General features: G+C 56.6%; 1 protein-coding gene across 2 annotated transcripts; it reads right to left on the bottom strand.

Moving 5' to 3' along the window:
* Positions 1-7,491: 7,491 nt before the first annotated feature.
* LURAP1 (leucine rich adaptor protein 1) lies at positions 7,492-21,917 on the bottom strand. 2 transcript variants are annotated; one of them, XM_075935904.1, is made up of 2 exons: positions 21,551-21,917; positions 7,492-9,474 (listed from the first exon to the last, which is right to left on the bottom strand). In XM_075935904.1, exons 1-2 carry the CDS (start codon positions 21,740-21,742, stop codon positions 8,755-8,757), a joined length of 912 nt encoding a protein of 303 aa, XP_075792019.1. In that variant the 5' UTR covers positions 21,743-21,917; the 3' UTR covers positions 7,492-8,754. The 2 variants fall into 2 exon arrangements, with proteins under 2 accessions (XP_075792019.1, XP_075792020.1); XM_075935905.1 differs by lacking the exon at positions 21,551-21,917 and adding an exon at positions 11,724-13,793.
* Positions 21,918-25,081: the final 3,164 nt, after the last annotated feature.

Genomic DNA, 25,081 nt, shown 5'->3' with positions numbered 1-25,081 from the left:
GCACCGTGCTCCGGCGGGCTGGGCTTGGGATAAAAGGCTGGGCTGTAATTAGAGTCAAGGCGCCAAGTTCAGTGCGTGGCTTTAGGCCTCATCTAAGCTAGGGAATGTTAGGACATTAAAACGGCAGCTTGGGCTGCTGTTTATTTTAAAGCCACTGAGGGGATCCCAAAGGAAGACACGCTTCTGGCATTTCTCCCGTCAAATAATTTCCCAGATAGCCCTCGTCTCTTCAAATTCGGCTTTTCCTGGAGTGGATTTCCTAGGCTGCCGGGTGAGTTACTCTGGAAAACACGGAGTTCCTTTCATTCCCAAGCCTCTCCCTCTTTCCAGCAGCTTTTTCAGAAGTGCAGCCAACAGCTGTCAGATCATCACAACTGTCAGATCTATCACACCCTGGCACTGTTCCTAACACACGTCTGCCTCCTCAGTAGTACTTCTCTGGCCCCCACTGGCCTTCACTAGTATCTGGGTGCTTCGCAATCTGTAGGCAGGGGGGTGGTGTACACCCCATTTTACAGATGGAGAATTGAGGCAACAGACATTAAGTGACTCACCCAAGGTCGCACAGGAAGATTGCGACACAGCAGTCAATTGAATCCATCTTGCTCACTGGCTAATGCCTGAACTATCAGGCCCATTGTGCCTCTCATCACTGTCTTGGCCTGATATAGAATCAGTGAGTGAAAGTAAAGGCTTCTTTGTCTGGTACCAATTTACAACATCTCCCCCTCCCCGATTAGTTTTTGGAGCATCCATGAGTTTTTAATCCTGAAGGAAAATAAGCAATCCTACATAAATCCACTAGCCTGGACATCTGCGTCGCCATCTGCAAGCGCTCGTATTTAAAAGCAGGGGGACATAATGAACGCTAAGACTGCAGCCTGTTCTGGGAGAATATGGTTTGCATTTTCCTTGGAACACGACGTGGTTTCATGAGCAACTGCTCTTGTGGCTGGAAAAAAATCCACCCCAGTCATTCCCGACTCGACCAGAGAGTACAAATCTGTCGTCTGCTCCCACGAAAAGGGGCAGCTTGCGCGGTTAGCCACCTCCTCTGCTCTCTACTGGGCAGAGCAAGAGGGATCTACGTGCTGGAGACCTGAGATGCTTGGCTCTGTTCTCAGAACGCTTGGGTTGTCGTAGGAAAACCAGGAATGTTCTGGTCTGTTTGAAGAGCTTTGCCAAGTCTCCAATAGTTAGGATCCTCTAGACTAGAGCTTGTAGTCTCTGAGCATTTCACAATCTTTTAATGCCTGTCAATGCGGGGCAGGGCATTGCTGTCGTCTACATCTTACAGATGGGAAACTGAGGCACGGATACACTATGGCCCAGCTATTTAGGCTTCTAACTTGCTTAGATGACTTACCCAAGGCCACCCTAGAAGGTATGTGGCAGAGAAAGGAACTTAACTCAGGTCTCCCATGGCAGTCTTGTGCTCTAACCACTAGACCATCCTTCCCTTCCTTGCCCACAGTTCAACCAACAGCTGTCACCAACAACTCACCACAGCATGGGAGCCACCCAAAGAAGCCCATTTTCTAAAAGTTCCCAAGGACACTCCTTACCTAAGAGATAGCAAACTACCAAGCTGCATGCAAACAATGCCACTAATTTTCCTCTAGGTTCTTCGATTTGCTGGAGGGCTAGAAATAAACTCATTTTTCCAATCACCATTTCAGAGAAAGAAACCAGAGCTTTTTGGGAAAACGTTGGGGGAAAGGTTCTGCTGAAACTGAAACGCTTTGCAAAATGGACATTATTTTGCTGAAAGTACAGTTAGAGGGGAGGAAAAGGGGATTTGCTAAGAACATAAGAACATAAGAACGGCCGTACTGGGTCAGACCAAAGGTCCATCTAGCCCAGTATCCTGTCTGCCGACAGTGGCCAGCACCAGGTGCCCCAGAGGGGGTGGACCGAAGACAATGATCAAGCGATTTGTCTCCTGCCATCCCTCTCCAGCCTCTGACAAACAGAGGCCAAGGACACCATTTTATCCCCTGGCTAATAGCCTTTTATGGACCTAACCTCCATGAATTTATCCAGCTTCTCTTTAAACTCTATTATAGTCCTAGCCTTCACAGCCTCCTCTGGCAAGGAGTTCCACAGGTTGACTACACGCTGTGTGAAGAAAAACTTTCTTTTATTAGTTTTAAACCTGCTACCCATTAATTTCATTTGGTGTCCTCTAGTTCTTCTATTATGGGAACTAATAAATAACTTTTCTTTATCAGCCCTCTCCACACCACTCATGATTTTAAAGACCTCTATCCTATCCCCCCTCAGTCTCCTCTTTTCTAACCTGAAAAGTCCCAGTCACTTTAACCTCTCCTCATATGGGACCCGTTCCAAACCTCTAATCATTTTAGTTGCCCTTTTCTGAACCCTTTCCAAGGCCAAAATATCTTTATTGAGGTGAGGAGACCACATCTGTACACAGTATTCAAGATGTGGGCGTACCATAGTTTTATACAGGGGCAGTAAGATATTCTGGGTCTTATTTTCTATCCCTTTCCTAATAATTCCTAGCGATGTCTCGGTTTGACATTTCCAGATCAAAACTGTTTATATTTTTCTCATTTCAGTAAGACTTTTGGGTTCAATTTCTTTTGAATTTGGTACTACGTGCGCTATTAGAATGTGTCCCAAAGCCTAAATCGAACTAAAATGTTTCAATTCGCTCAAAACCAAAACCGTTTGACCAATCCAAGGATTTTTTTCAGAAGTTTCTTTTGCCAAGGATTTCAAAAGGTTGGGGGTTCGATTGGAGCTGGACCACAGTTGGAAATCTCAAAATCCTCCGTGGACTAGAAATTCCAGCCACTGCATGATTCTCCTAAAAATGGCCTTAATGCCTTCCAACTAAATCGACTCCAGTCCACGCTCCAGGTGTGTTTCCACGATACCTATAGAAATTCCTCCCCAAAGCAGGGATCCACCCTCCCCCACTAACGTGATACCCAGCTAGACTTGCAGTCAGAACGCAGAGGGCAAGGAAAAGTTGCTGAGAGAGGTTGCTACTTCTGTGCTGTTTTTATGCTGCCGAGTATGGTCTAAATACCGAGACTTTGGAGGTCAACCTAAGGTGCCTCGTACGTCTGGGATGCAGAGCACAGAAGGGTTCCTTCCCTGCTGTAAGCCATCCTGCTGCCAGTGTTAGGCATTTCTGCTGCTCACCTTCCTGCACGTCCATTTGGGGTTTTGATTTTGGGTGTGGTTCAGACTAGGGATGCAAGCGACTAGTTGAGTCACTAGTTGCCGCCCCGCCCCCTTGCTGCCTCTGTATCAGAGGCAGCAAGGGGGGAGGAGCAGGAGCTGGTGCTGGCGGGAGATGCTTAAAAGCCAGTTCTCCCCAGATGGGTATCCTAGGCAGAGGAAGGCACAGCCTTCCCAAACCGGCCCACCCATGCTCCACCAGAGTCCCCCAGACCCCTTCCCCGAGCCTGCTGTGGTGATGCCAGAGGCTGGGGGGCCGCACCATGTCGCCTTGTCCTCCCAGCGCTGGGAAAACTCTGTGGCTACGTCTAGACTGGCATGATTTTCTGCACGTTTTTAACGGAAATGTTTTTCCGTTAAAAGCATTTGCGGAAAAGTATGTCTAGATTGGCACGGACGCTTTTCCGCAAAAGCACTTTTTGTAGAAAAGCATCTGTGCCCATCTAGATGCGGTTTTGCGCAAGAAAGCCCCGATGGCCATTTTCACCATCGGGGCTTTTTTGCGCAAAACAATACCACGCTGTCTACACTGGCCCTCTTGCGCAAAAGCATTTGCGCAAGAGGGCTTTTGCCCGAACGGGAGCAGCACAGTATTTCCGCAAGAACACTGACAATCTTACATAGAATCATAGAATAATAGGACTGGAAGGGACCTTGAGAGGTCATCGAGTCCAGCCCCCCGCCCTCAAGGCAGGACCAAGCTCCGTCTACACCATCCCTGACAGATGTCTATCTAACCTGTTCTTAAATATCTCCAGAGAGGGAGATTCCACCACCTCCCTTGGCAATTTATTCCAATATTTGACCACCCTGACAGTTAGGAATTTTTTCCTAATGTCCAATCTAAACCTCCCCTGCTGCACTTTAAGCCCATTACTCCTTGTCCTGTCCTCAGAAACCAAGAGGAACAAATTTTCTCCTTCCTCCTTGTGACACCCTTTTAGATATTTGAAAACCGCTATCATGTCCCCCCTTAATCTTCTTTTTTCCAAACTAAACAAGCCCAGTTCATGAAGCCTGGCTTCATAGGTCATGTTCTCTAGACCTTTAATCATTCTTGTCGCTCTTCTCTGTACCCTTTCCAATTTCTCCACATCTTTCTTGAAATGTGGCGCCCAGAACTGGACACAGTACTCCAGCTGAGGCCTAACTAGTGCACAGTAGAGCGGCAGAATAATTTCACGAGTTTTGCTTACAACACACCTGTTGATACAACCTAGAATCATATTTGCTTTTTTTGCAACAGCATCACACTGTTGACTCATATTCAACTTGTGGTCCACTATGACCCCTAGATCCCTTTCCGCCATGCTCCTTCCTAGACATGAGAGCGTCAGTGTTCTTGCAGAAATTCAAGCGGCCAGTGTAGACAGCTGGCAAGTTTTTCTGCTTTTGCAGAAAAACTTGCCAGTCTAGACGCAGCCTGTCTGTCCAGCACTGAGAAAACTGTCCATCCAATGCCGGGGCTTGTGCTCGGCTGCAGGGGCCTGGCTGGTCCGGGGGTGTGGGTGGCACAGCCCCCCACATCCCTGTGCAAACCTGCCTGCCGGCTCGTCTCAACTTCAAGGCCAGGGCAGGCTGGGACCGTGGACAATGGCACGTGGCCACAACGGGGAAGCAGGCTGTGGTAGGTGTGGAAAGGGCAGGGCTGGGGGAGTGAGGGGGACCTTGCCTCGCCTCCCCAGGCCATGGGATCGCCCGCTGCCCAGGACTTCCGGGCTCCAAATCTCCAGGAAAGAGTGCCACACTCTGTGCCGGGTTTCCAAAGGTTATCGTTTATTAAGCAGGATAGTCACGTTGACAGTGGCTGGCTTAACAGCATCGGCCGTCCCTGCTCCTGGCGCGCCTCGTGGCCTGTGTTTTATCCTCCCTCCTCAGCCTTCAGAGCAGCGTCACCCACATGCTGGCATGCAACACGAGCACGGAAGCTTTAGTTGGCACATCGATCAATAAAGCAAGGTGCCCTGCCCCCCACCCCCTGGCTTAGCCGGTTACATGGGAAAGGAAGGTAGCTGTGTACGTAACCCACGCACCAACTGGGTGTGGGTCGCTAGCCCATGCAGCGGCACTAGGCCACTTAGAGAGAGAATGGGTTTGCTCTACAGCCTTAGCTGAGCACCAGCTGGCTTTTAGCTCTACTGCAGAGGCTCATGCAGGCTCCAGGGGGTCCCAGGTTCAGTTCTGCTGTCGGCGTTACATATACACACATTTATGGGGCGCAGCAAAGCAAGAGAGGCTGGCAAGGTGGAGACGGACACCGGCCTATTTACGGTCGGTCTTTTCCCTGCCGCTGAGCACTGGTCCGGTGGCGGCGACACAGAAGGGCTGCTGGGTTTTGTCGCTGTGATCTCCAGAGACCCTTTTGGTAGCCCAGCCCTCTGCCACGAATTCCAGTTATGTCCTGCTTTCGCCAGCCACGCCACACACGGTTAGTCTCGGTCGAAGTATCACCCAGCCTGGAGAAGCCAGTTTTGCTGCTGGGGGAGGGGGAAATAAGCCAGTGCTGCGCTCGGCTGCACTGTGAAGACGTGTTTGAACTAGGGATGTTAAATAGCGGTTAGTATGCTAATGGGGTAGTCGATAACGGAGGTTCGCTGCGGCTCTGCTTTTTAAAAGCAGTGGGAGCCGCAGCAGTCTGGGACCGGGCGCGAGCTAGAACAGCTGAGTCTCGGCTTGCACTGGATCCCAGACTCTGCAGCTCTGTTTTTTAAATGTAGTCAGAGCTGCCGGTGGCTCTTACTACATTTAAAAAGCAGAGCCGCCGCTTCTAGGAAGCAGCCCCAGCTCACACCAGGTCCCCCGCTGCACCCCTGCCAGCCCTGGCCCCCTGCGGAGACGGTGCTGGGGAGAACTGGCTTTTAAGCATCTCCCGCCAGCACCAGCTCCTGCTCCTTCCCCCCTTGCTGCCTCTGATACAGAGGCAGCAAGGGGAGGGGGTGGCAACTAGTGACTCAACTAGTCGCTTGCATCCCTAGTCTGAACCACACCCAAAATCAAAGCACCAAATGGACGTCAGGGCTTGGCAGGGAACTGATGGTACATAGCCAAGGCGCAGCTGCGCCTGCTAAATCCCACAGGTTGAATGCGCTAGGAGTCAGGCTGCCCGGTCACGCGGGCGTTGCCATTCCCAGGGGCACCAGGCACCTGGCAGTGCAGACGCAATACGGGCACAGCCCCTTGATCTGCTTCAGGGATATGAGAAAAGCAGGTGTCCGCTGCTCTCACAGTTTGAGTGGGTCCCAAATGCAGTCAGCACCTGCAGAGCTCTTTCGGCCTGAGACTCAGACAAACCTCCCAGGCCAAGCCTGATTCCGCACAGAAAGAGACGGGCCATCACCCGAGCTGAGAATCTGCCTGCTCCATTGATTTGATGTCCAGCCAGTGCGCACCGGGAGCAACGGTTGGGTTGGGCTGGGCTTGAAACAGACACAGAGACCTAATGATGAGGGGGCTGGAGCATATGACTTATGAGGAGAGGCTGAGGGACTTGGTCTGTTTAGTCTGCAGAAGTGAAGAGTGAGGGGGGATTTGAGAGCAGCCTTCAACTTCCTGAAGGGAGGTTCCAAAGAGGCTGGAGAGAGGCTGTTCTCAGTAGTGACAGATGCAGAACAAGGCGCAATGGGCTCAAGTTGTGGTGGGAGAGGTCCAGGTTGGATATTAGGAAAAATTATTTCACTAGGAGAGTGGTGAAGCACTGGGATGGGTTACCTAGGGAAGTAGTGGAGTCTCCATCCCTAGAGGTGTTTAAGTCTCGGCTTGACAAAGCCCTGGCCGGGTTGATTGAGTTGGGATTGGTCCTGTCTTGGGCAGGGGGCTGGACTTGATGACCTTCTGAGGCCTCTTCCAGCTCTATGGTTCTATGATTCTATGACCTACCATGGGTACATGGTCTTGTGTCTCCTTTAAAACATCTCCCCCTTGGCTTCCTGGGTGATGGGTTGCTAGGTACCCATCTCTCCTGGTTCCCCCACCCCCCGGCTACGACTGGGGCAGGTCGGCATCTCAAGCTGGAACGGTGGGTTGTCGGTCCACCAATGCCCAGAACTGAGCGACGTTTGGAAACGTAAAAACTGGTTTCAAATGCAGTTCAAGTGCCCGTGTCCAAATGGTGCAAGGCAGCTCCTCAGGCGGCTTCCAATTTGGGTGGTTTTAAAGAAAAAAAGATGGAATCCCTTTGCTGCTTTCCGGCCCCCCAAAAACCCACCCCGGCTTGGGGAGAACGAGCTGGCTCACGCATCGTCTTTACACCTCGGTGCGCCAGATGTAAACTGCACCAGCTCTGTCTGCAGTCCAGGGCTAAGCAGACAACGGGGGGTAGGGGAAACTGGACTTCCCTGGCTGAGGCCGAAGGCTGGACCGTTACAAATTGGACACACGCCGCGGGGAGGTTCGGTGCTGTGCCAAGAGGTGCTGCCTATATCCCACTGCCCGGAGGGGTGTTATGGAGACTTTAAATCCAGCGTTGCACCCCCTGGCCCTGGGCTGGTCTAGAGCCCCGGGTCTAACTTGGGCAGTGCTGGGGGGGGGGGTCTGGCTAAGTTACAACAGCCTCCCCAGCCTGCCCCATATTCTGCAGCACTGCCTAGAGCATACCCCCCAACTCCACCCCGAGTCCCGCTCCCAGCATGCCCCTGTGGCTGTTCTCCACTGTGCCTGCCCCAAATGCAACTGGGGCTTTTAGGGGACCACTAGGCCACCCCAGGCCTGTTACCTAGTTAAAGGGCGGGAGGGAGGGGGTGAGGACGGGAGCAGGGCGGGAGAGGAGGCAGGGCTAGGTAAGGAAAGCACAGTGGCTCCAGAAGCAACCTGGATGCATTGTTGAAACAAGGGGCTCTCCCTCCCCGCAGCCTCTCTGCTGTCCTGGCCCAATCTTCCCGTGAGGTCAAACCCAGCCTGAGACACCCCAGGCCTGGCCGCGGCCAAGGATGCAACGCCCAAGGGCTCTGGGGCTCGGCTCTGCTGGACTGTACGCCCCCCAGCTCGGTTGTGGTCTGCCTCCTGTGCAGCACTGCTGGCCCTTCACTAAATAACCACTCCTGCAAGGCAGGCAGCCTGTTGGCCCATTTTGCAGAAGGATAAACTGAGGCCCAGCAAAGTTAAGGGGCTCATGTCCCAGTCCGAGGCAGAACCAGGAACAGACCCATGCTGTAACTACCTCCCGCCCCTCCTTAAACCCAGGGGGACGGCTGGGCTACGGGATCAAGCCAAGGAGGGAAAGTGCTCTCTTTCTAGTGCTGGCGTCTGCACTAATCAAAGGGGGCTGAGAACAAGGTGGCTTTGTCGGAGGGCAGCCTGGCTCCTCCCTGTGATCCCCCCTCTTCGAGATCACGCTATTCAGGTAAATCCAACAGCACCTTCCGGCTACTGTCTGGCAGAGCGAGGTCCCATGTAGACCCCCGGGGAAAGAGGATGGTGTGGAGTGTTCCGCCAGCTGTTCCTGCCGAGGCTCATGGGTAATTTTCAATGTCGCCAATCTGGCCTCCCCCCCACATCCGGGCGAGGATCGGCAGGACACGGCGCCGGCAGGCCGGGCTCCGGGCGCTACAAGAACGTCACATCGTCCTGCGACTGCACCCAGCGCCAGTGGGCGTCGTACTCCCGGTGGAGTTTGCTGTTGAGCTTGCAGGGCTCCAAGTCGACGGGGCCGTTCCTCCAGGCCTTCAGGCCCGCGCTGCCCCGGCTCGGCTCCCCCGCCGTAGGCGGCGATCTGGCCTCCCTACTGGGTCCCGAGGCAGACATCTGCCTGCCCAAGAAGCCGTTAGGCGCGGTGGGGGGCGGAGGGCCGGCGAGCTGCTCGGCTGGATCCCCGGTGCTGTGCTCCAGGGCGTGCCGGGCCGAGGAACGGTCCGACCGGAGCCACGCCGGGTCCACTTTGCATCTGTCCTGCTCTGCCTTGCTGGGCGGGCCCCAATCCGGGTCGCTCCTGGCCCAGTCCTGCGGGAGGCCCGGCCGGCCCGGCGTGGAGCACAGGCCAGGCTCCGCGGCGCCCGGGCAGTACACGTCCGTCTCGTCGGCCAGCGTGTCCAGGTAGCTGCCGACCGAGATGCTGTCCAGCTTCTCGCTGGGGTCCTGCAGGCTGGTCCAGCTGCCCCGGCGCGAGGTCTCCTGGCTCTCCGCCAAGCTGTACTGGCTGCTGGCCAAGCTGCTGCAATGGCTGGTCAGGGTCCCCTTCTCCTCCAGGAGCCACTTGACGGCCTCGATGCCCTCGTTCACCACCAGCAGCTGCTGCAGGATCTTGACGTCGATGGCTCGCAGGTAGGCCTGGGCGGGGAGACAAAGGGCACCCGGGTCAGCCTGTGCCCTGGCTGCTCCCCCCGGGCGAGCCTGTGGGGGGGGGGGCGCACACGGGAGGCCTAGGGCTGCCGCAGGGGGCTCAGGGAGCGTCCCCAACAGAGTCAAAGACCAGAAGGGCCGGCCAGACCATCCAGCCTGGCCTCCTGCCAACGGGGGGGGGAAGGGGACCTGGCAATTCAAAGGATCTGGGGTTCCCAGCTGCTACCGTGGCAGCAGTGGTGGCTGGAGCTCTGGGCCCTTTAAATCACCGCTGGAGCACTGCTCCACACAGCTCTGAGGGCGGGGGGGGGGGGGGGGGGGGAACAGCACTGCACTGCCAGGATTGGCTGTCCCTGGCTCCGCCCCTTCCCCCTCAGCCCTGCCCCCTTCTGACAACTCCACTGTCCCCTGCATATCACAGGCTCCACCCTCCCACCCCACCCCCACACACACCCATGGCCAGTGGCCGAATTAAAGCAAAGCTCCCACCTCCTTCCCCCCCACCCATGAGGCTGCCTTGTGCCCCAGGCAGAGAACAGAAGAGATGCAAGTGCCAGCAAAGCCCAAGGCCCTTGCAATGGATTGATAATGAGCCAGCCTCACAGGTGGGGGGGGGAGGGGGAGATACAGACCCCCCCCCCCCGGCCTTGTCTGCTACTGCCGGCCCCTGCAATGGATTGATAATGAGCCAGCCTCATGGGTGGGGGGGAAGGGGGAGATACAGACCCCCCCCCCGGCCTTGTCTGCTACTGCCTGCCCCTGCAATGGATTGATAATGAGCCAGCCTCACGGGTGGGTGAATACGAGGAGGGGCGGGCCTCCCATCGATCCCGTGTGGAGAGTAGCCTCCATGCCATGCAAGGCACAAGGAAAGAGAGCCCCTGCTACCTTCACCTCAGAGACGGCCCACCTCTGAGTCGCGCTGTGCCTCAGTTTCCCATCTCGACAAAGGGGATCACAGCAGGGCCCTGCCTCACAGGGCTGTTGGGAGGGACAAATAAATCACAGACGGGGAGGCACCGAGACACTGGGCATCTACCTGTCCCCCCACCACCTCCTCTCAGCTCCACGAGCCATTCTGCTGCGCCAGCCCCCAGCAGAGCTGGCAGGACAGGAACTGGCTCTGCAAACATGTCAGCGACCCCCCAGGAGCCTGGCCAAACATCCCCCGCCCCACAGGCTGCTCTGAAGGCATGGGATTTCCAGTGATATCCATGCCTAGGGAAAGACTAAACCTTGGCACAAGAGAGATGTAAGCAGAACAGGGAATGTCTAGTTAGACGCAAGCGGGTTGTTTTAGTGATTTGTTGGGTGTTTAACTCCTCTGTGCGGAACCCGCGGACCCCCTGGCACCCTGTAACTTGGGTGTTTTAAAGTCTCTTGCAGGTCCTGCACTTGAACAAGGGGGAACAGCCTTGACACGAGGGAAGGCAGCCGAAGCACAGAGTGAGACCAGTTCAAGACACACCTAGGCCCTGCGTGTCTCTTGCAACTCACCCCCAGGTCCCGCAGCAGTGACATATATGGGACAAGGTATGTGTGCCAATACTCCCTCCACCCAGCATACGCCCACTGGAGGGGTCTGCTGAAAGAGGGGGATGGGAGGGACAGGGCTGTGGTGGATCTTCTCACACCCCAGAGCAGAAGTTATCTGAGTGTTCACCCCCAGGGGCTGAGGCCTATTTGGCCCTAGCCCCCGCCCCCTCTCTCAGCTTGTTAGCCTCTTTAGCGCCAGCCCCCACCCTCCACAGGGGGCACCACACTTTGGTCACTGCTGGGCCTTGGCTGGTGAGACTAGACTGCAGTGTAACACCAGGAGTAACCCCCCCACACACACACACGGGGGGGGCGCATGCACATAAGCAACATGTGTCAGCCCCTACCACCCCCACTGGAGGGGCCAGCCCTGCTGTGTGTGTGTGTGGGGGGGGGGGTGTCCATCTGTCCCTACTGCCCCCTGCTGGAGGGTGGGTGTGTCTGTCTATCCATCCCTAACCTTAACACACACCACTTGCGGGAGGGGCCAGCCCTGCTCCTGGGGCATGTGTGTATGTGGGGAGAGGTGTCCATCTGTCCCCACTTCTCATCCCCTACTGGAGGAACCAGTCCTGCTCTCTGGGGGGCGGGTGGGGGGGAAGGACATGTCCATCTGTCCATCCCTGTCCCCCCCTTGCTGGAGGAAACAGCCCTGCTTGGGAAGAGGGGGTACAAAAGGACATTTTAATTTGTTCCCTGACCTGCCAACCACACAGGAGAGGGAACCGTGGGGGCACGCCCACACCCCTAAAACCGCCGAGCAGCAGCCGCCCCAGAAGACACGATACAGGCGCAGCGGCGTCCGGGCAGAGCACACCCTGCTCTCTGCGACGGCGTTCCTCGAATCGCCGAGTCGCGCCGGTGGAGGGCCGGAGCCAGGCCTGCTGCAGCATCAACCGTTGCTATAAACATCTGGTTCGTTCACAGAAAGCCCGGCCTGCCAACACATTCCTGTCCCTACGCGCCACTCCCTGCCACAAGCCGCTGTGTTGCTTCCAGAGCCGGCTGGAAACCCCAGCCAAGCTGGGAAGGCCGGGGCAGGGGAGTGGGGCTGACGCAAAGCTGGAAGAGGAGTGGGGCAGGGGAAGGGGGTTTAGGGGCCTGGCCCTACGGTGGGACGTGTCTGAGGGACACACACATTAGGAAAGGGGAGGGGTGGTGGCTAAGGATGAAGTCAGGCAAGGCTAAATATCTCTGTGACCCCTCAGGGGATGCCCTCATCCGCTCCAGGGCCAGGTGGAAACCTCAGCCCTCAGACCACAACTCTCCTCCCCGCGCTGCCAGCTACATGAGGCAACAGGCGGGCTGGGAGTGCTGCTGGCCACCTGGCCTGCCTCATCCTCCCTCCCCTGCTCATCTCTCCGCCGTGTCGCCGCGGGGCAGGGACCGGCTCTTCGGCCCTGTGCTCGCACCCAGCATGGGCCGATCACAGTGAACGGCGTATTTGGAACTAGGCCGCACAGGGATTTGCTGAACAGCCGGAACGGGACGAGCTAATGCAGACGCCACACTGCACGGCCCGGGGATATTCTGCCCCCTTTCAATGGGAGTAAGGCCTGGGGCCCCAAGACAGCCCCTCTATGGCCATAGGTGCTCAAGGGCGCAGCCAGCTAGCTGGGGAATCGAGGCAGGTGTTAATCTGGGAGGTAGCTCCGGAACGGGATAAACCCCCGGGCTGTGACTACACTGGCATGATTTTGCGCAAATGCTTTTAACGGAAAAGTTTTTCTGTTAAAAGTATTTGTGCAAGAGAGCGTCTACACTGGCGTGTGCCTTTGCGCAAACCATGTGCTTTTGCACAAAAGCATCTGTGCCAGTGTAGACGCTCTCTTGCGCAAGAAAGCTCTGATGGGCATTTTAACCATTGGGCTTTCTTGCGCAAGAAATTGATGTTACCGGTCTACACTGGCCACTTGCGCAAGAGGGCTTATCCCTTAGCGGGGGCGTCAGAGTATTTGCGCGAGAAGCCCTGATTTCATACAGTAGAACGTCAGTGTTCTTGTGCAAATACTCGCAGCCAGTGTAGACAGGCGGCAAGATCTTGCTAGCGTAGACACAGCCCCAGGGGTTAGGGGAGAAAACAAACAGACAGCCGGTGGCGGAGGGCGAGTTAGGAGCACAGGGGCCTGGCTGAATTGTGGCACGGGACTGGAGAAGCCCTTTGCCAAGAGGGAGGAGTGAGCCTGGAGCAGAAGACCTGGGGGAAAGTTGCAGCTGAGAGGCCGGGGCTGCAGCAGACAGCTGGGACTCCCTGGCTCGGGTGGGAAACTGGGAACGTGCATCCCTGGAATGAGGGGAAACTGGAACTGCCTGGGGAGCAGCAAAAACTCCCCTCTGCCAGCCTGAAACCCCCACCTCTCAACCGCTCCAGTGAGCCCTTCCCCAGAGCCAGCCGCACTCCCGCCAGACCCAGCCCACAACGGAGAGGGGAAAACCACCCTCTTCCCCAACCGCGACACTTTGGGGACTTCAGAAACTCTCCTGTCTGCTATCAGGACAACCCAGAACCCTCGCAAAGCTTCTCTTGAAAACCCAGAGAGACCGTCCCCCATCCCCCCCGCAGGACAGCCAGTCGACGGGGCGAGCGCTGGATTGAGCTATTGCTGATTCTGGCTAGGGATGTAAGCGACTAGTCCACCAGCTGATGAGCAAATGCTTATCCGATAGCCAAGCAGCGACTGGACCAGTCACTTCACGTACACACCCCCCCCACCCACTGCCGCCATCAGAGAGGCGCCAGGAGCAGGGGGGGTGGGAACAGGAGCCAGTGCTGGGGGGGGACTAGCTTAAAGCTGGTCCCCCCCCCAGCACCGTGTCCGCGGGGGGCAGGGGAGGCAGAGGCCCAGTGGGGAACTGGCAAAAGCAGGAACTGCGTCGGTCTCCACTGGCGCCGGTTCCCACTGCGGGCCGTCTGCTCTTGTGCATTTCAAAAGCAGAAGTGCCACCAAACAGCCCCCGTTTGCAGCAGCCAGGGCTGGCCTCAGGCCGCAACCCCAGTCCATGGCCAGCCCTGGTTGCTGCCAACAGAGACTGCTCCGGCACAGCCCTTGGGGCTCCTGAACTCAGCGCGAGCCGGGACGGAACAATCCCAGCTCACGCCGATCGCTGCGCCTCTGCAGTTTAAATGCAAGAGCCCCGCGGCTCTTCCTACACTTAAAATACAGGCCAGCAGAGCGGGTGGCTCCAGAGCCCTGGATCTACCCCCACTGTGGTTCTGCAGCGCGGCGCGTGTCGACTCATCGGATAGCCGAGACCAATTGTGTCGGCTCCACGGTTAGCGGGATCATGGCATGTTCGCATCCTTAATTCCGGCAAGGGGGCGGGGGAGGGGCTCTCTCCATCTCTCCGGTCACAGCTGTTCTCCTCGAGACGTACACATAGGCATGGGGTGGGGACGAGAACCTGGCTCGCCCCCATCCCAGCCGACTGCATGGGGCTGTGGGTCTCTCCGGGCTGGCCAGTAACGCCAGCCTGGCCCTGAGGGATCTCTCCAGATGAGAAGTGGAGCAAGAGCGGCACATTCCCGCAAAAAAAGTTTCGGTTTCACAAATCAGCATCTCCTGGCCAAAAAAAATGTGGGATAAAAAAATCCCAACTAAGCCTCGAATCCTCACCCCTCCCCAGCCGGCCTCTCATTCCCCCCTCTCCCCCGGGTGGGTCTCTCTCCACCACCCAAATTCAAAACATACTGGCCTAGGGGGGTGGCAGAGACCCGAAGATGCCTACAGCACCTGGAAAGAAACTGGAATAAGAGCTGCTCGAAGGTCGACAGGCGAGCGTCTCCTTCTGGTACCTGAGGGAGGCACGACTCTACACCTGGGAACTGCTGCCTTAATGCATCTTTCCCCTCCCTGGGCACAGCCACCCTGCGAGGGAAACTCCCAGCCCCGAGTCTGCACCTGGACTAACTGACTCGAACTAGAGGAGAAAACCCAGCGGCGTAGCCATCCCCAGATCCTCCCCCTGCGCCAGATGTCAGACCCCAGGCTCCAACCAGAACGTCCGCACTCATTTCCAGCTTGGAAGTAGGGTTGCCAGATGGTTTAACAAAAGATACTGAACACACACACACACACAAAATTCTGTTGAGAAAAAAAAGGGAGAGACCCAAAGTTGTTGGGCAAAACGAAAAAAAAAAAAAAAAAAAGGCACTGTGCCTTTAAATGGCCCCTCCCCACTCACTCCCCCACCCCCGCCAGATGCAGCAGGGGAAAATTGTCCCCAGCTGGCTTGTTCCAAGGGAAACAGGAAATACCGGACATTTCACATGTCCAGTATTTTCTGGTTTTTTTTACCAGATGGGGGACCGGAATAATGGACAGTCCAGGCAAAAACTGGACACCTGGCAACCCTACTTGGAAGTTCGGGCGCTGTAGCGGCTGTTCCATGCAGCACAGATGCTCCCGCCAACGCCATGTCTAGGGTCCCCTCTTCTCTCATTCCTCCCAGACGCCCCTCCAAAAGGGGCCTGAGAGAAACGCCCTCCCGTCCAAGCCTGGGGTCACCGCCACTACCCACAAGCTAGCTGTGGTCACGCCCTGGCAACGGAGCAGCACAAACGCCCCCCCCCACGTCTCCGGCTGCTCCCTCCCTCGGTCAACCCCAGCTCCGGTAGGAGGAGGATGGCGGGTGAGGAGAAACCGGGAGGAAACATCACGCTTGAGTTTCCTTTGAGCGTTCAGCACGACTGGCCCGGCTTGCACGTCCCACGCTGCGAGAGAAGAGGGGCCGGAGGACTTGTCGCTGAGCCTGTGCTTGACCCCAAGGGCACATCGGGGCAGATCTCAGCAAGGGGAAGGAACAGATGGAATCCAGGCCCGGGGAAGGACGCGCTGTGCAGGAAGTGGTCACGGGCCTCAGGAAAGCACAGAACAAACGGGAAACGCAACAGCAGGTGTTCTTCTGGGAGCAGCTGCTGTGTTTCCAAACCAGGGTGTGCAGAGGGCTCGCGGGGGATACAGCCGGGCCTCCCGACTGTTCCCCCGAGTCTCTGCCGGTCCTTAAAACACAGAGCCAGGCTCCAGCAGCGAGGACCGTAAAGCACCCTCTTGCAATGCAAGCCAAGCCTAACCCATGCCATGATGGTGACTGGTAGCCCTCACACCGGCACCCAGAAGTGCAAACCGCACCCCGGGGATGGTCACTTACAGGTCGCCAACTATGTCACTGCTCGGCATAACCCAGAAGCACGGAGAAAGAAAGCGGAGCAGGGAACAGGTAGGCCACACACAGAGGGCAGAGCGTGGCAGGAACCAGGAAATTTCCCTACGTGCCACAGTTTGTAGACCACAACCTGGCTTTCCCAGGAATGCTGCCGCACCCGGAGGGTCAGATACAGAAGATCGACTCCCAATCTTTCCCGAAGTGGCGAAGTAGGGCAGCAGGGTTGGGAACTAAACGAAAATCTCCCTTAGAACCTGCCTCTCCAGCCTTGGCTCCCCGGACCCAGAACCAGAGGAGATACAAGGTGGATTAACTGACTGGGGGGATTTTAGCTTGAACGTGCCGGACGTGGGTTGCTCTCCAATGCAGAGAAGCATTCAGCCCTTCTAAGCGCAACCCATTTGCCATAGGATCCAGAGACTTCGACCTGGCCTCTGAATCCTCACCCAAACCCAGCTCCCTCCTCAGTTCAGCTTTTGGCCCTGCCAGGAGGGCAGAAGACTGGATTTAATGACCTCTCGAGGTCCCTTCCAGTTCTAGTGTGCTATGGTTCTTTGAAACCAGCAAAGCAAAAAACTCCCCCCTGGAATTATTCTGAAGGTTGGGAAAATGCTCTTGAATACCAGCTGCCGGTAGCTCCTTTAATCCCCCTCTCCTCGGAGAATTCGTCAACCTGTCAATGTTTTCCTCCACGAGTCTGCTGCAGCATGAGCCATGCGGAGGAGAAATGAAACTGACCTTTGAACTTGGGAAGGCCGAGTAAGCCCAGAGCCGATGTCCACAGTGGAGGTCAGCAGATCCCAAAGAAGGGAGTTGACCCTTGTATGGACAACGGCCACAGTTACATCGAGCAGGGTGAAAAAAATGACAAGGCAGAACTATACGCCAATCCCCTGCTCTAGGGGACGATTTATGTAATAGAATCAGAGACTCCTGGAGTTGGAAGAGCCCTCAGGAGTCATAGAGTCCAGCCCCCCGCCCAAAGCAGGACCAACCCCAACTCAATCATCTCAGCCAGGACTTTACCACGCCGGGACTTAAAAACCTCTAAGGATGGAGATTGGAACCCATCCCAGTGCTTCCCCACCCGCCTAGGGAAAGAGTTTTTCCTAAGATCCAACCTAGGATAACCTCTCCCTATCTCTCAGTACCCTGCCTCACACAGGGACTGAGAAGCTAAGTAAATTACAGATTGCAAGGCATCTGGATCCTACAGTAACGGGGAGGTAAGTACCAAAGATAGCCAGCACGCCACTGGATGCATGCATTAGAAACAGGACATGAAACTACCTGGAAACGTGAAACTGACCAGTTGGTAAAGAGCCGCAAGAGTGAATAAGAGGTTTTCAATTGCGCTCCATTTTCATGGAGCCCAGGCACCATGAGCAACACAGCTGGGACAATTAGCCTGCCAAGACAGCAGGGCTTTTCTGGAGGGTGTCTCTAAGAGGAACCAGCAGCTTGAAGCCATGGCAGGTACTTTGTCCCTATTGCCGGCCATCCCCTCTCAGCCAGCGGCAGGGAAAGGAGGCTCAGCAGGCATCGGTTTTGAGCAGAGGGATCAACGCCGCTTGTGACAGAGGCAAAGCAGCCAGGACCTGAATCCAGTCAAATATAACAAAGGTTTTGACACTGTTGTGGGGCACTACTGTGCAGCCCCTAGGCTGTGGAGTGGATCAGCCTCATAGAGCATCTTCAGCGCTTGGGGTCTCTACCTGCACGGATGGCTCAGATGCACCTAGATCACCTGGGCTGTGGAATGCATCAGCCTCCACGGAGCATCTTCAGCGCTTGGGGTCTCTACCTGTACGGATGGCTCAGATGCACCTAGATCACCTGGGCTGTGGAATGCATCAGCCTCCACGGAGCATCTTCAGCGCTTGGGGTCTCTACCTGCACGGATGGCTCAGATGCACCTAGATCACCTGGGCTGTGGAATGCATCAGCCTCCACGGAGCATCTTCAGCGCTTGGGGTCTCTACCTGCATGGATGGCTCAGATGATGCTGTCATTTCCCATCCACTCAGCCTCCCCGCCCCCTTACAAAGTCCCCGCTTTGGCTTGCGACTGTAACACGCAGCGAGTTTAGCGTCTGTGAACCTGGGTGGCTGATTCTTCCCAGCATGAAGGCCTGGGAAGATTGACTGTCTCCCAGTCTCTGCTCTCTTTAAAGCAACAGCATCCCATCTCTCCCACCCAACCAGAGCACGTGAAAGAGACTCCGCCAAGGAACAACAGGCCGTAAGCCTCCCTTGCTCCAACAGGGACGAATTTGTCCTGCTACATAAAAATCCGCCCACGTTGCTAATTATACCTGAGATATTTAAAGCTAAGGGGATAGAGTCAGTGGCTCCCCCTAGGGGTTTCTTCTCAGTTCTCATATGCTAGCACAGAGGCGAGGGAGGCCGTCTGGGGGAATTTTTTAAATACTGATCATTTGGGCTTAGACCACATTTTGGATGCAAATCCTGGTTCCCCAGAGATCAATGAAAGGGAGAAGCTTTGAATTCAGGCTTCCAAGCCCAAGCTCCCATCTGCTAATATACTGAGCACACACAGCTGTTTGCATCACGATGCACTTCAAAAGCTTTGGGCCGTAAGACGTCACTTCCATGCAGCTGTTTCTGGGGTGGAGCGTAGCAGCCCGATGGCTTACAACAGGAGCATTTCTCCCAGGCAGAGCGAGTGCTCTAGAAGAGAGACTTCTCTGGATGCTGCAAGAAGCGGTAGTGGCTGTTTTCCCTTCCGTTTCAGGGCTGAGACAATGCCCTCGCACAGTGGTGGGGGAAATCAGTGTGTTGCTGGATGTAGTGTGTCTTTCCAGTGAGCTATAAATCTAAGGTCCCTTGTAATCATTAAACTAGAGTAAGGGGGTTGGAAATTGGCTGGTTCACTGCCCCTACAGCAGATCACTCCCCCCTCCTCCTCGCTAACCTCCGGCCTGCCGGGTCGCCTGACGACAATAACTGCTCTCCGACTCCCAAGTCACCCCGTCGCGATGCCGTGAGTCACTCGCCAGCTGCTTGCTTCCTGCCGTTGGCAGCGTTAGGATTCCGTGTTCAGAACACAGCTGACATTGCAGGAGGCCAGCTCCCTCTTCCTGGCGGTGAACGGGGGGGGGGGGGCGGAGGTAGGAAGCAGCCACAGACGGCGAAAAGAGGCGACTTGAGACAGCAGCTGACACATGGAAGGGGGAAGAGGGCTAGAATTCCCTGCCTATAACACTTAAAAGATGATCCCTGCTCTTTTGGGGAGAAAAACCTGCCTACCCAGTTTTTGGCTAGATCATATTTTGCCCTTCTATGCCCGCTACCCTTCAAGGATCTCAAAGCGCTTGACATTCAATGAGCCAAAAGTCGCCCTGCCCAAGCCACTAGGAGATATGGTAATGTGCCCACCGGCCTCATTATAGCAGGGGAAACTGAGTCATGGACAAGGGGAGAGACTAGTGCATGCGCACAACTGCCAGCAAAAATCGAGCCACTAGAGGGAGGAGTTTCAGGTGGGGAAACTGAGGCATGGGACAAGAGTAAGGAACTTGTCCAAGACACTCAGTGGAAGAGCCCCAGGTCTCTTGGACTCCAGCCGTGTGGTTTATCCACCAGACTTTCCTCCTTTCCCTAACGATAAGCTTTTAAACAGCCATGGTTAGACAGGCCGGGAGCACAGTGGCCCCCTTTCCAGTGTTTTCCTTTGGAGGCTGCTCTCCCCGACCTAGCCAACACCCAAAGGGACATCAGGGGACAGTCCCAACCCCACACTGCCTCCTCCTGCCCCCCCCCCCTGGGCCTGCAGCTTGACTGCCAGAGGAGCTGGGAACTCCAGCCGGGTCGGGCATCTCAACCCTGGGGCCACGTCCCCACGTTCAGAGCGTAGACCCCGGGGCTCTCCCACCACAACGAACCCCTTCCCCCACCCACCGAGCCAGGCTTGGCTCTAGAGAGGAGGGGCCAGATGCCCCAGCGATGGGCAGAGCAGAATATCGGTGACCCCACGGAGCAGGCAGCGAGAGGACGGTCCCCGCCCTCCCACGGGGCAGGGAAGCAGGGAGTGGTGCTGCCCTGAGCCCCCCATGGGGCAGAGAGGGAGAGGAGGTGGGGGGTGACTCCATGGGGCAGGAGGGCAGTGTTGGCCCTAGCGCAGAGAGGGGAAGAACTGTCCCAACCCTCGCCCCCGGGGAGATCAAGGGGGAGGTGTGGCTCCAGTGGAGAAGGGAGGATGTGATGGGAGGCTGCAGGCCCGAGGGGCAGACAGGGTGAGGGGCAGATGGGGAGGGGGGCTGTAGCCCAAAGAGGGAAGGGAAGAGGAGGTGGGAGGCCGTAGCCCAAGGGGGCAGGCAAGGGGGAAAGCAGGGCTGCCAGAAGCCACAGGGAGCAGGTGGGAGTGGCATGGGGGGTAGAGAGATTGGGGCCCCAGGGGTGATGGGAAGGGACAGGGGCAAGTATGGGGAGAAGGAGTATAGCCCCAGGGACTGGCAAAGGGGGGGGGATGGAGAAGAGGCTGAAGCTCCAGGGAGGGAGACCAGGCAGCAGGGAGTGAGGGGGGAGGAGGAAGATGAGAAGGGGCAGGCGGAGGGGGGGGAAGATGGGGAGGATGCTGTGGTGCTAGGAAGGGAGACCAGGCAGTGGAGAAGAAGATGGGGGGCAGGGGGAGAGAGCTGGAGGATGGGGGCGAGCTGGGGGGGCAGGCCAGTAGTGGGGGGGAGATGAGGAGGCGCAGGCGGGGGGGCAGATGAGAAGGAGGCGGTGGTGCTGGGGAGGGACCCCAGGCAGTGGGGGAGAAGATGGGGGGCAGGGGGAGATGGGGAGGGAGCTGGGGGGGTCAGGCGGGGGAGGAAAGCGGGGGGCGGGCTCGGGGGGGGGGGGCAGACCAGGCAGTGGGGAGGAGGGAGATGGGGAGGGAGAAGGTGAGGAGGAGGCTGTGAAGCCGGGGAGGGAGCCCAGGCAGTGGGGGAGAAGATGGGGGGCAGGGGGAGATGGGGAGGGAGCTGGGGGGTCAGGCGGGGGAGGGGCAGGCCAGGCAGTGGGGAGGAGGGAGATGGGGAGGGAGAAGGTGAGGAGGAGGCTGTGAAGCCGGAGAGAGAGCCCAGGCAGAGGGGGAGAAGATGGGGGGCAGGGGGAGATGGGGAGGGAGCTGGGGGGTCAGGCGGGGGGGGCAGACCAGGCAGTGGGGGAGAAGATGGGGGGCAGGGGGAGATGGGGAGGGAGCTGGGGGGGTCAGGCGGGAGAGGAAAGCGGGGGGGGGGCAGACCAGGCAGCGGGGGAGAAGATGGGGGACAGGGGGAGATGGGGAGGGAGCTGGGGGGTCAGGCGGGGGAGGGGCTCGGGGGGGCAGACCAGGCAGTGGGCGGGGGTCTCCCACTCACCAGTTCCAGCTTCAGCGCCTTGATCTTGCCGGCCAGCCCCCGGCGCTGCCCCCGGGCCGGGCTCTCCCCGAGCAGCGCCGCGGCCGGGTCCTCCCGCAGCCACCGCAGCAGCCCGTCGGGGGGCCGCCGCCCCACCTTGCCCTCCAGCTCCTTCAGGTCGGGGGGCAGCGGCTCGCAGCCCGGCCCCTCCATCCCCGCTCCTGCCCGACGGGCCGCCTAGCGCAGCCTCTGCCCCGCAGCCCGGCCCCCCGACAGCCCCGGCCCCGCCGCCTCCACCTGCCCGGCTGCAGGCAGCCCGGCCGCTGCCCGCGGGCCGATACACCCCGCGGCCGTAAGGCTCCGTGTGTAGGCGCAGCGCAGCTGCCTTATTTCCCCGAGTGGAGCGCACGCGCAAAAGTGTGTGTGTGGGGGGGGGGGGGGAGCGCCTGGCGGTGTGGACCAATCCTGCTTGGCGCAGCAGGCAAGGGAAGTAAGTGGAGGGGAGGGGAGGGGGTAGGGAAGTATGTGTAGGCAAGGGAAGTAAGTGTGTGTGTGTGTGTGTGTGTGTAGGCAAGGGAAGTAAGTGTGTGTGTGTGTGTGTGTGTGTGTGTGTGCGCGCGCGCCCAGGTGCAGGTCGGGGAAGTGTGTGTGTTGGCAAGGGAAGTGTGTGCAGGCCAGGGAAGTGTGTGTGTTTAGGTAAGGGAAGTGTGTGTGTGTGTGTGTGCAGGTCAGGGAAGTGTGTGTGTGTGTGTGTAGGCAAGGGAAGTAAGTGTGTGTGTGTGCAGGTGCAGGCCAGGGAAGTGTGTGTGTGTGTAGGCAAGGGAAGTAAGTGTGTGTGTGTGTGTGTGTGTGTGTGCAGGTCGGGGAAGAGTGTGTGTGTTGGCAAGGGAAGTGTGTGCGTGTGTGTGTGCAGGCCAGGGAAGTGTGTGTGTGTGCAGGCCAGGGAAGTGTGTGTGCAAGAGAGATGCACAGCAGAATGAACTCCCCAGATCCAGCTGGCAGCCCCAGCGAGGGGGGAAATGTCCGCCAGGGTGGGGGTGCTGGAGGGGCAGCGGGCTGTCTGCAGGGCAGTAGGGAGGCTTGCCAGAGCTGGGCGCAAGTCCCCGTTCTCTCGCTGGCTTCCTGGGTGGTGCTTAGGCCTAGCTCCCACAGGGATGCCGCTGGCAGCTGTCTGCCTCCAAAGACAACAGCCGAGGCGCTGCAGCATTTCACTCACCCTGTGGTCTCCAGGCCTGTGCCGGCCGAACTTGCCCCACGTACGCCTAGGTGAGGGGAAAAGAGACGGGGCCTTGCCGTAGGGCCCAAAGCCCTCCCCACCCCCGGGGCAGAGTCAAAGAGCCAGCAGAGCCTCAGGAGGTGCCGGAGGGCGGAGCTGGGTGGCCGTGCCAGCTGCCTGAGGCTTTCTCTGCCGTGGATTTGAGTCTGAGATTTCTCCCCAGCTTTTGTTCAGCCAAGAACAAGCCACCACGTTGCCACCAGCTGGAGTTATGCCTTGATGGTTATTGGTTCCTGGTGGAGGTGTCCCACACGTGCTGAGCGGGAGGAGGGGGGGGTGCTGGTTTACTTGCCACATGCCTGAGCCATGGCAAATTGGGCTGGCTGACGTTGTACCAGGAGACATCTTTACCTGCCTGGCCTGATCTAAAGTCCAAGGTATTTGGCTCTGAAGTGCCACTAATTTGAAGAGCTAGGTTTTAGGCTCTCCTGGTTCCCCTTGTACAATGGGGGTTGCAAGGATAAATCCTGGGTGGTTTAAGTGCCTTGCCCAAGGTCACCTGGCAAACCAGTGTCAGACCTGGGATAGCGCTTAGATGTCCCTGCCTTGGTACTGGAACCGCAGGTCTGGAGTATCTTGCCGCTGGAGATCAGCTTGTGTCCAGATCCCACCTTTTGGTCACAGCTTTTCCCAGATAATGTTGTTGCCACTCCCAGGATTCCAGGAGAAAACGGGGGGAAAAACCCCAAATCAGAATAAAAAAAGCAAAAATGGCCCAGAGATCACTGAACCCCCGTGAACATGCTTTGGTGACAGATCCCTTCAGATGACAACGGGGGAGAGATTCCTGAGAGGAGACGACCCGCTAGCTAGCTGGAAAAGGCATGATGAGAGCCATGGCTGGAAACTGAAGCTAGAGAAATAATTAGCAATAATTATTAGCAGGGCAGGTAATTAACCACTGGAACAATTCACAGAGGGGTGTACTGGATTCTCCGCTACTTCAGATCTTTAAATCAAGATTTAAAGCCGGTATCTTTCTTGCTAAAAACATGTGCTCTAACTCAATCAGAAATAAAGTTAAAAAACAACAAATAGTCTGGTAGCACTTTAAAGACTAACAAAACATGGAGATGTTGCCCACGATCGCTCATGATTCCATCTCCATGTTTTGTTAGTCTTTAAATTGCTACCAGGCTATTTGTTGTCTTTTAAGTGTATCCTGTACAGACTAACTTGGCTACCCCAGGAATCTTTCAATCAGAAATGTTGGTCTTGATGTTGCAATCGCTGGATGGAGTTCTCTGGCTTGGGTTATATAGGAGGCCGGATTCAATGGTCACCAGGGTCCTTTCTCACCTTAAAGTCAAAGAACAAATCTCTGAAATAGCAAAGAATCGTAGAACACTAGAACTGGAAGGGACCTCGAGAGTCATCGAGTCCAGTCCCCTGCTCTCCCGGCAGGACCCAGCACCATCCTGACCATCCCTGACAGGTGTCTGTCCAACCTGCTCTTAAATATCTCCAGTGATGGAGAGTCCACATCCTCCCTACGCAATTTATTCCAGGGTTTAACCGCCCCGACAGGAAGGTTTTCCTAATGTCCAACCTCAACCTCCATTGCTGTAATTTAAGCCCATTGCTTCTTGTTCTATCCTCAGAAGCCAAGGAGAACAATATTTTCCCCTCCTCCTTGTAACACCCTTCTAGATACTTGAAAACCATTATCATGTCCCCTCTCAGTCTTCTCTTTTCCAAACTACACAAGCCCAGTTCCTTCAGTCCTCCCTCCTAGCTCATGTTCGCTAGACCTTGAATCATTTTTGTTGCTCTTCTCTGGACCCTCTCCAATTTCTCCACATCCTTCTTGAAACGCGGTGCCCAGAACTGGACACAATACTCCAACTGAGGCCTAATCAGCGCAGAGCGGAAGAACGACTTCTCGTGTCTGGCTCACAACACTCCTGTCAATGCCTCCCGGAATCAGTTTGCTTTTTTTGCAACAGCATCACATATTTAGCTTGTGGTCCACTCTGACCCCTTGACGGGATTCCTTCCTAGACCGTCACTTCCCATTCTGTATGTGTGAAATGGATTGTTCCTTCCTACGTGGAGCACTTGGATTGGATACTTAATCCCAGAGCTTGCAGGGTATTTCCAAAGCCTCCATCCTCTTGCTACCTACGCATCATATTGACTTTGCCAATATTATTCCCCCTGGGGTTGGTAGCTCCTCGCCTCCTAACATAACATAAGAACATAAGAACGGCCGTACTGGGTCAGACCAAAGATCCATCTAGCCCAGTATCCTGTCTACCGACAGTGCCCAGCACCAG

Source organism: Pelodiscus sinensis, chromosome 9 (genome assembly GCF_049634645.1).
Source record: "Pelodiscus sinensis isolate JC-2024 chromosome 9, ASM4963464v1, whole genome shotgun sequence".
Taxonomy (NCBI): domain Eukaryota; kingdom Metazoa; phylum Chordata; order Testudines; family Trionychidae; genus Pelodiscus; species Pelodiscus sinensis.
This window is presented reverse-complemented; position numbering and strand designations above follow the sequence as displayed.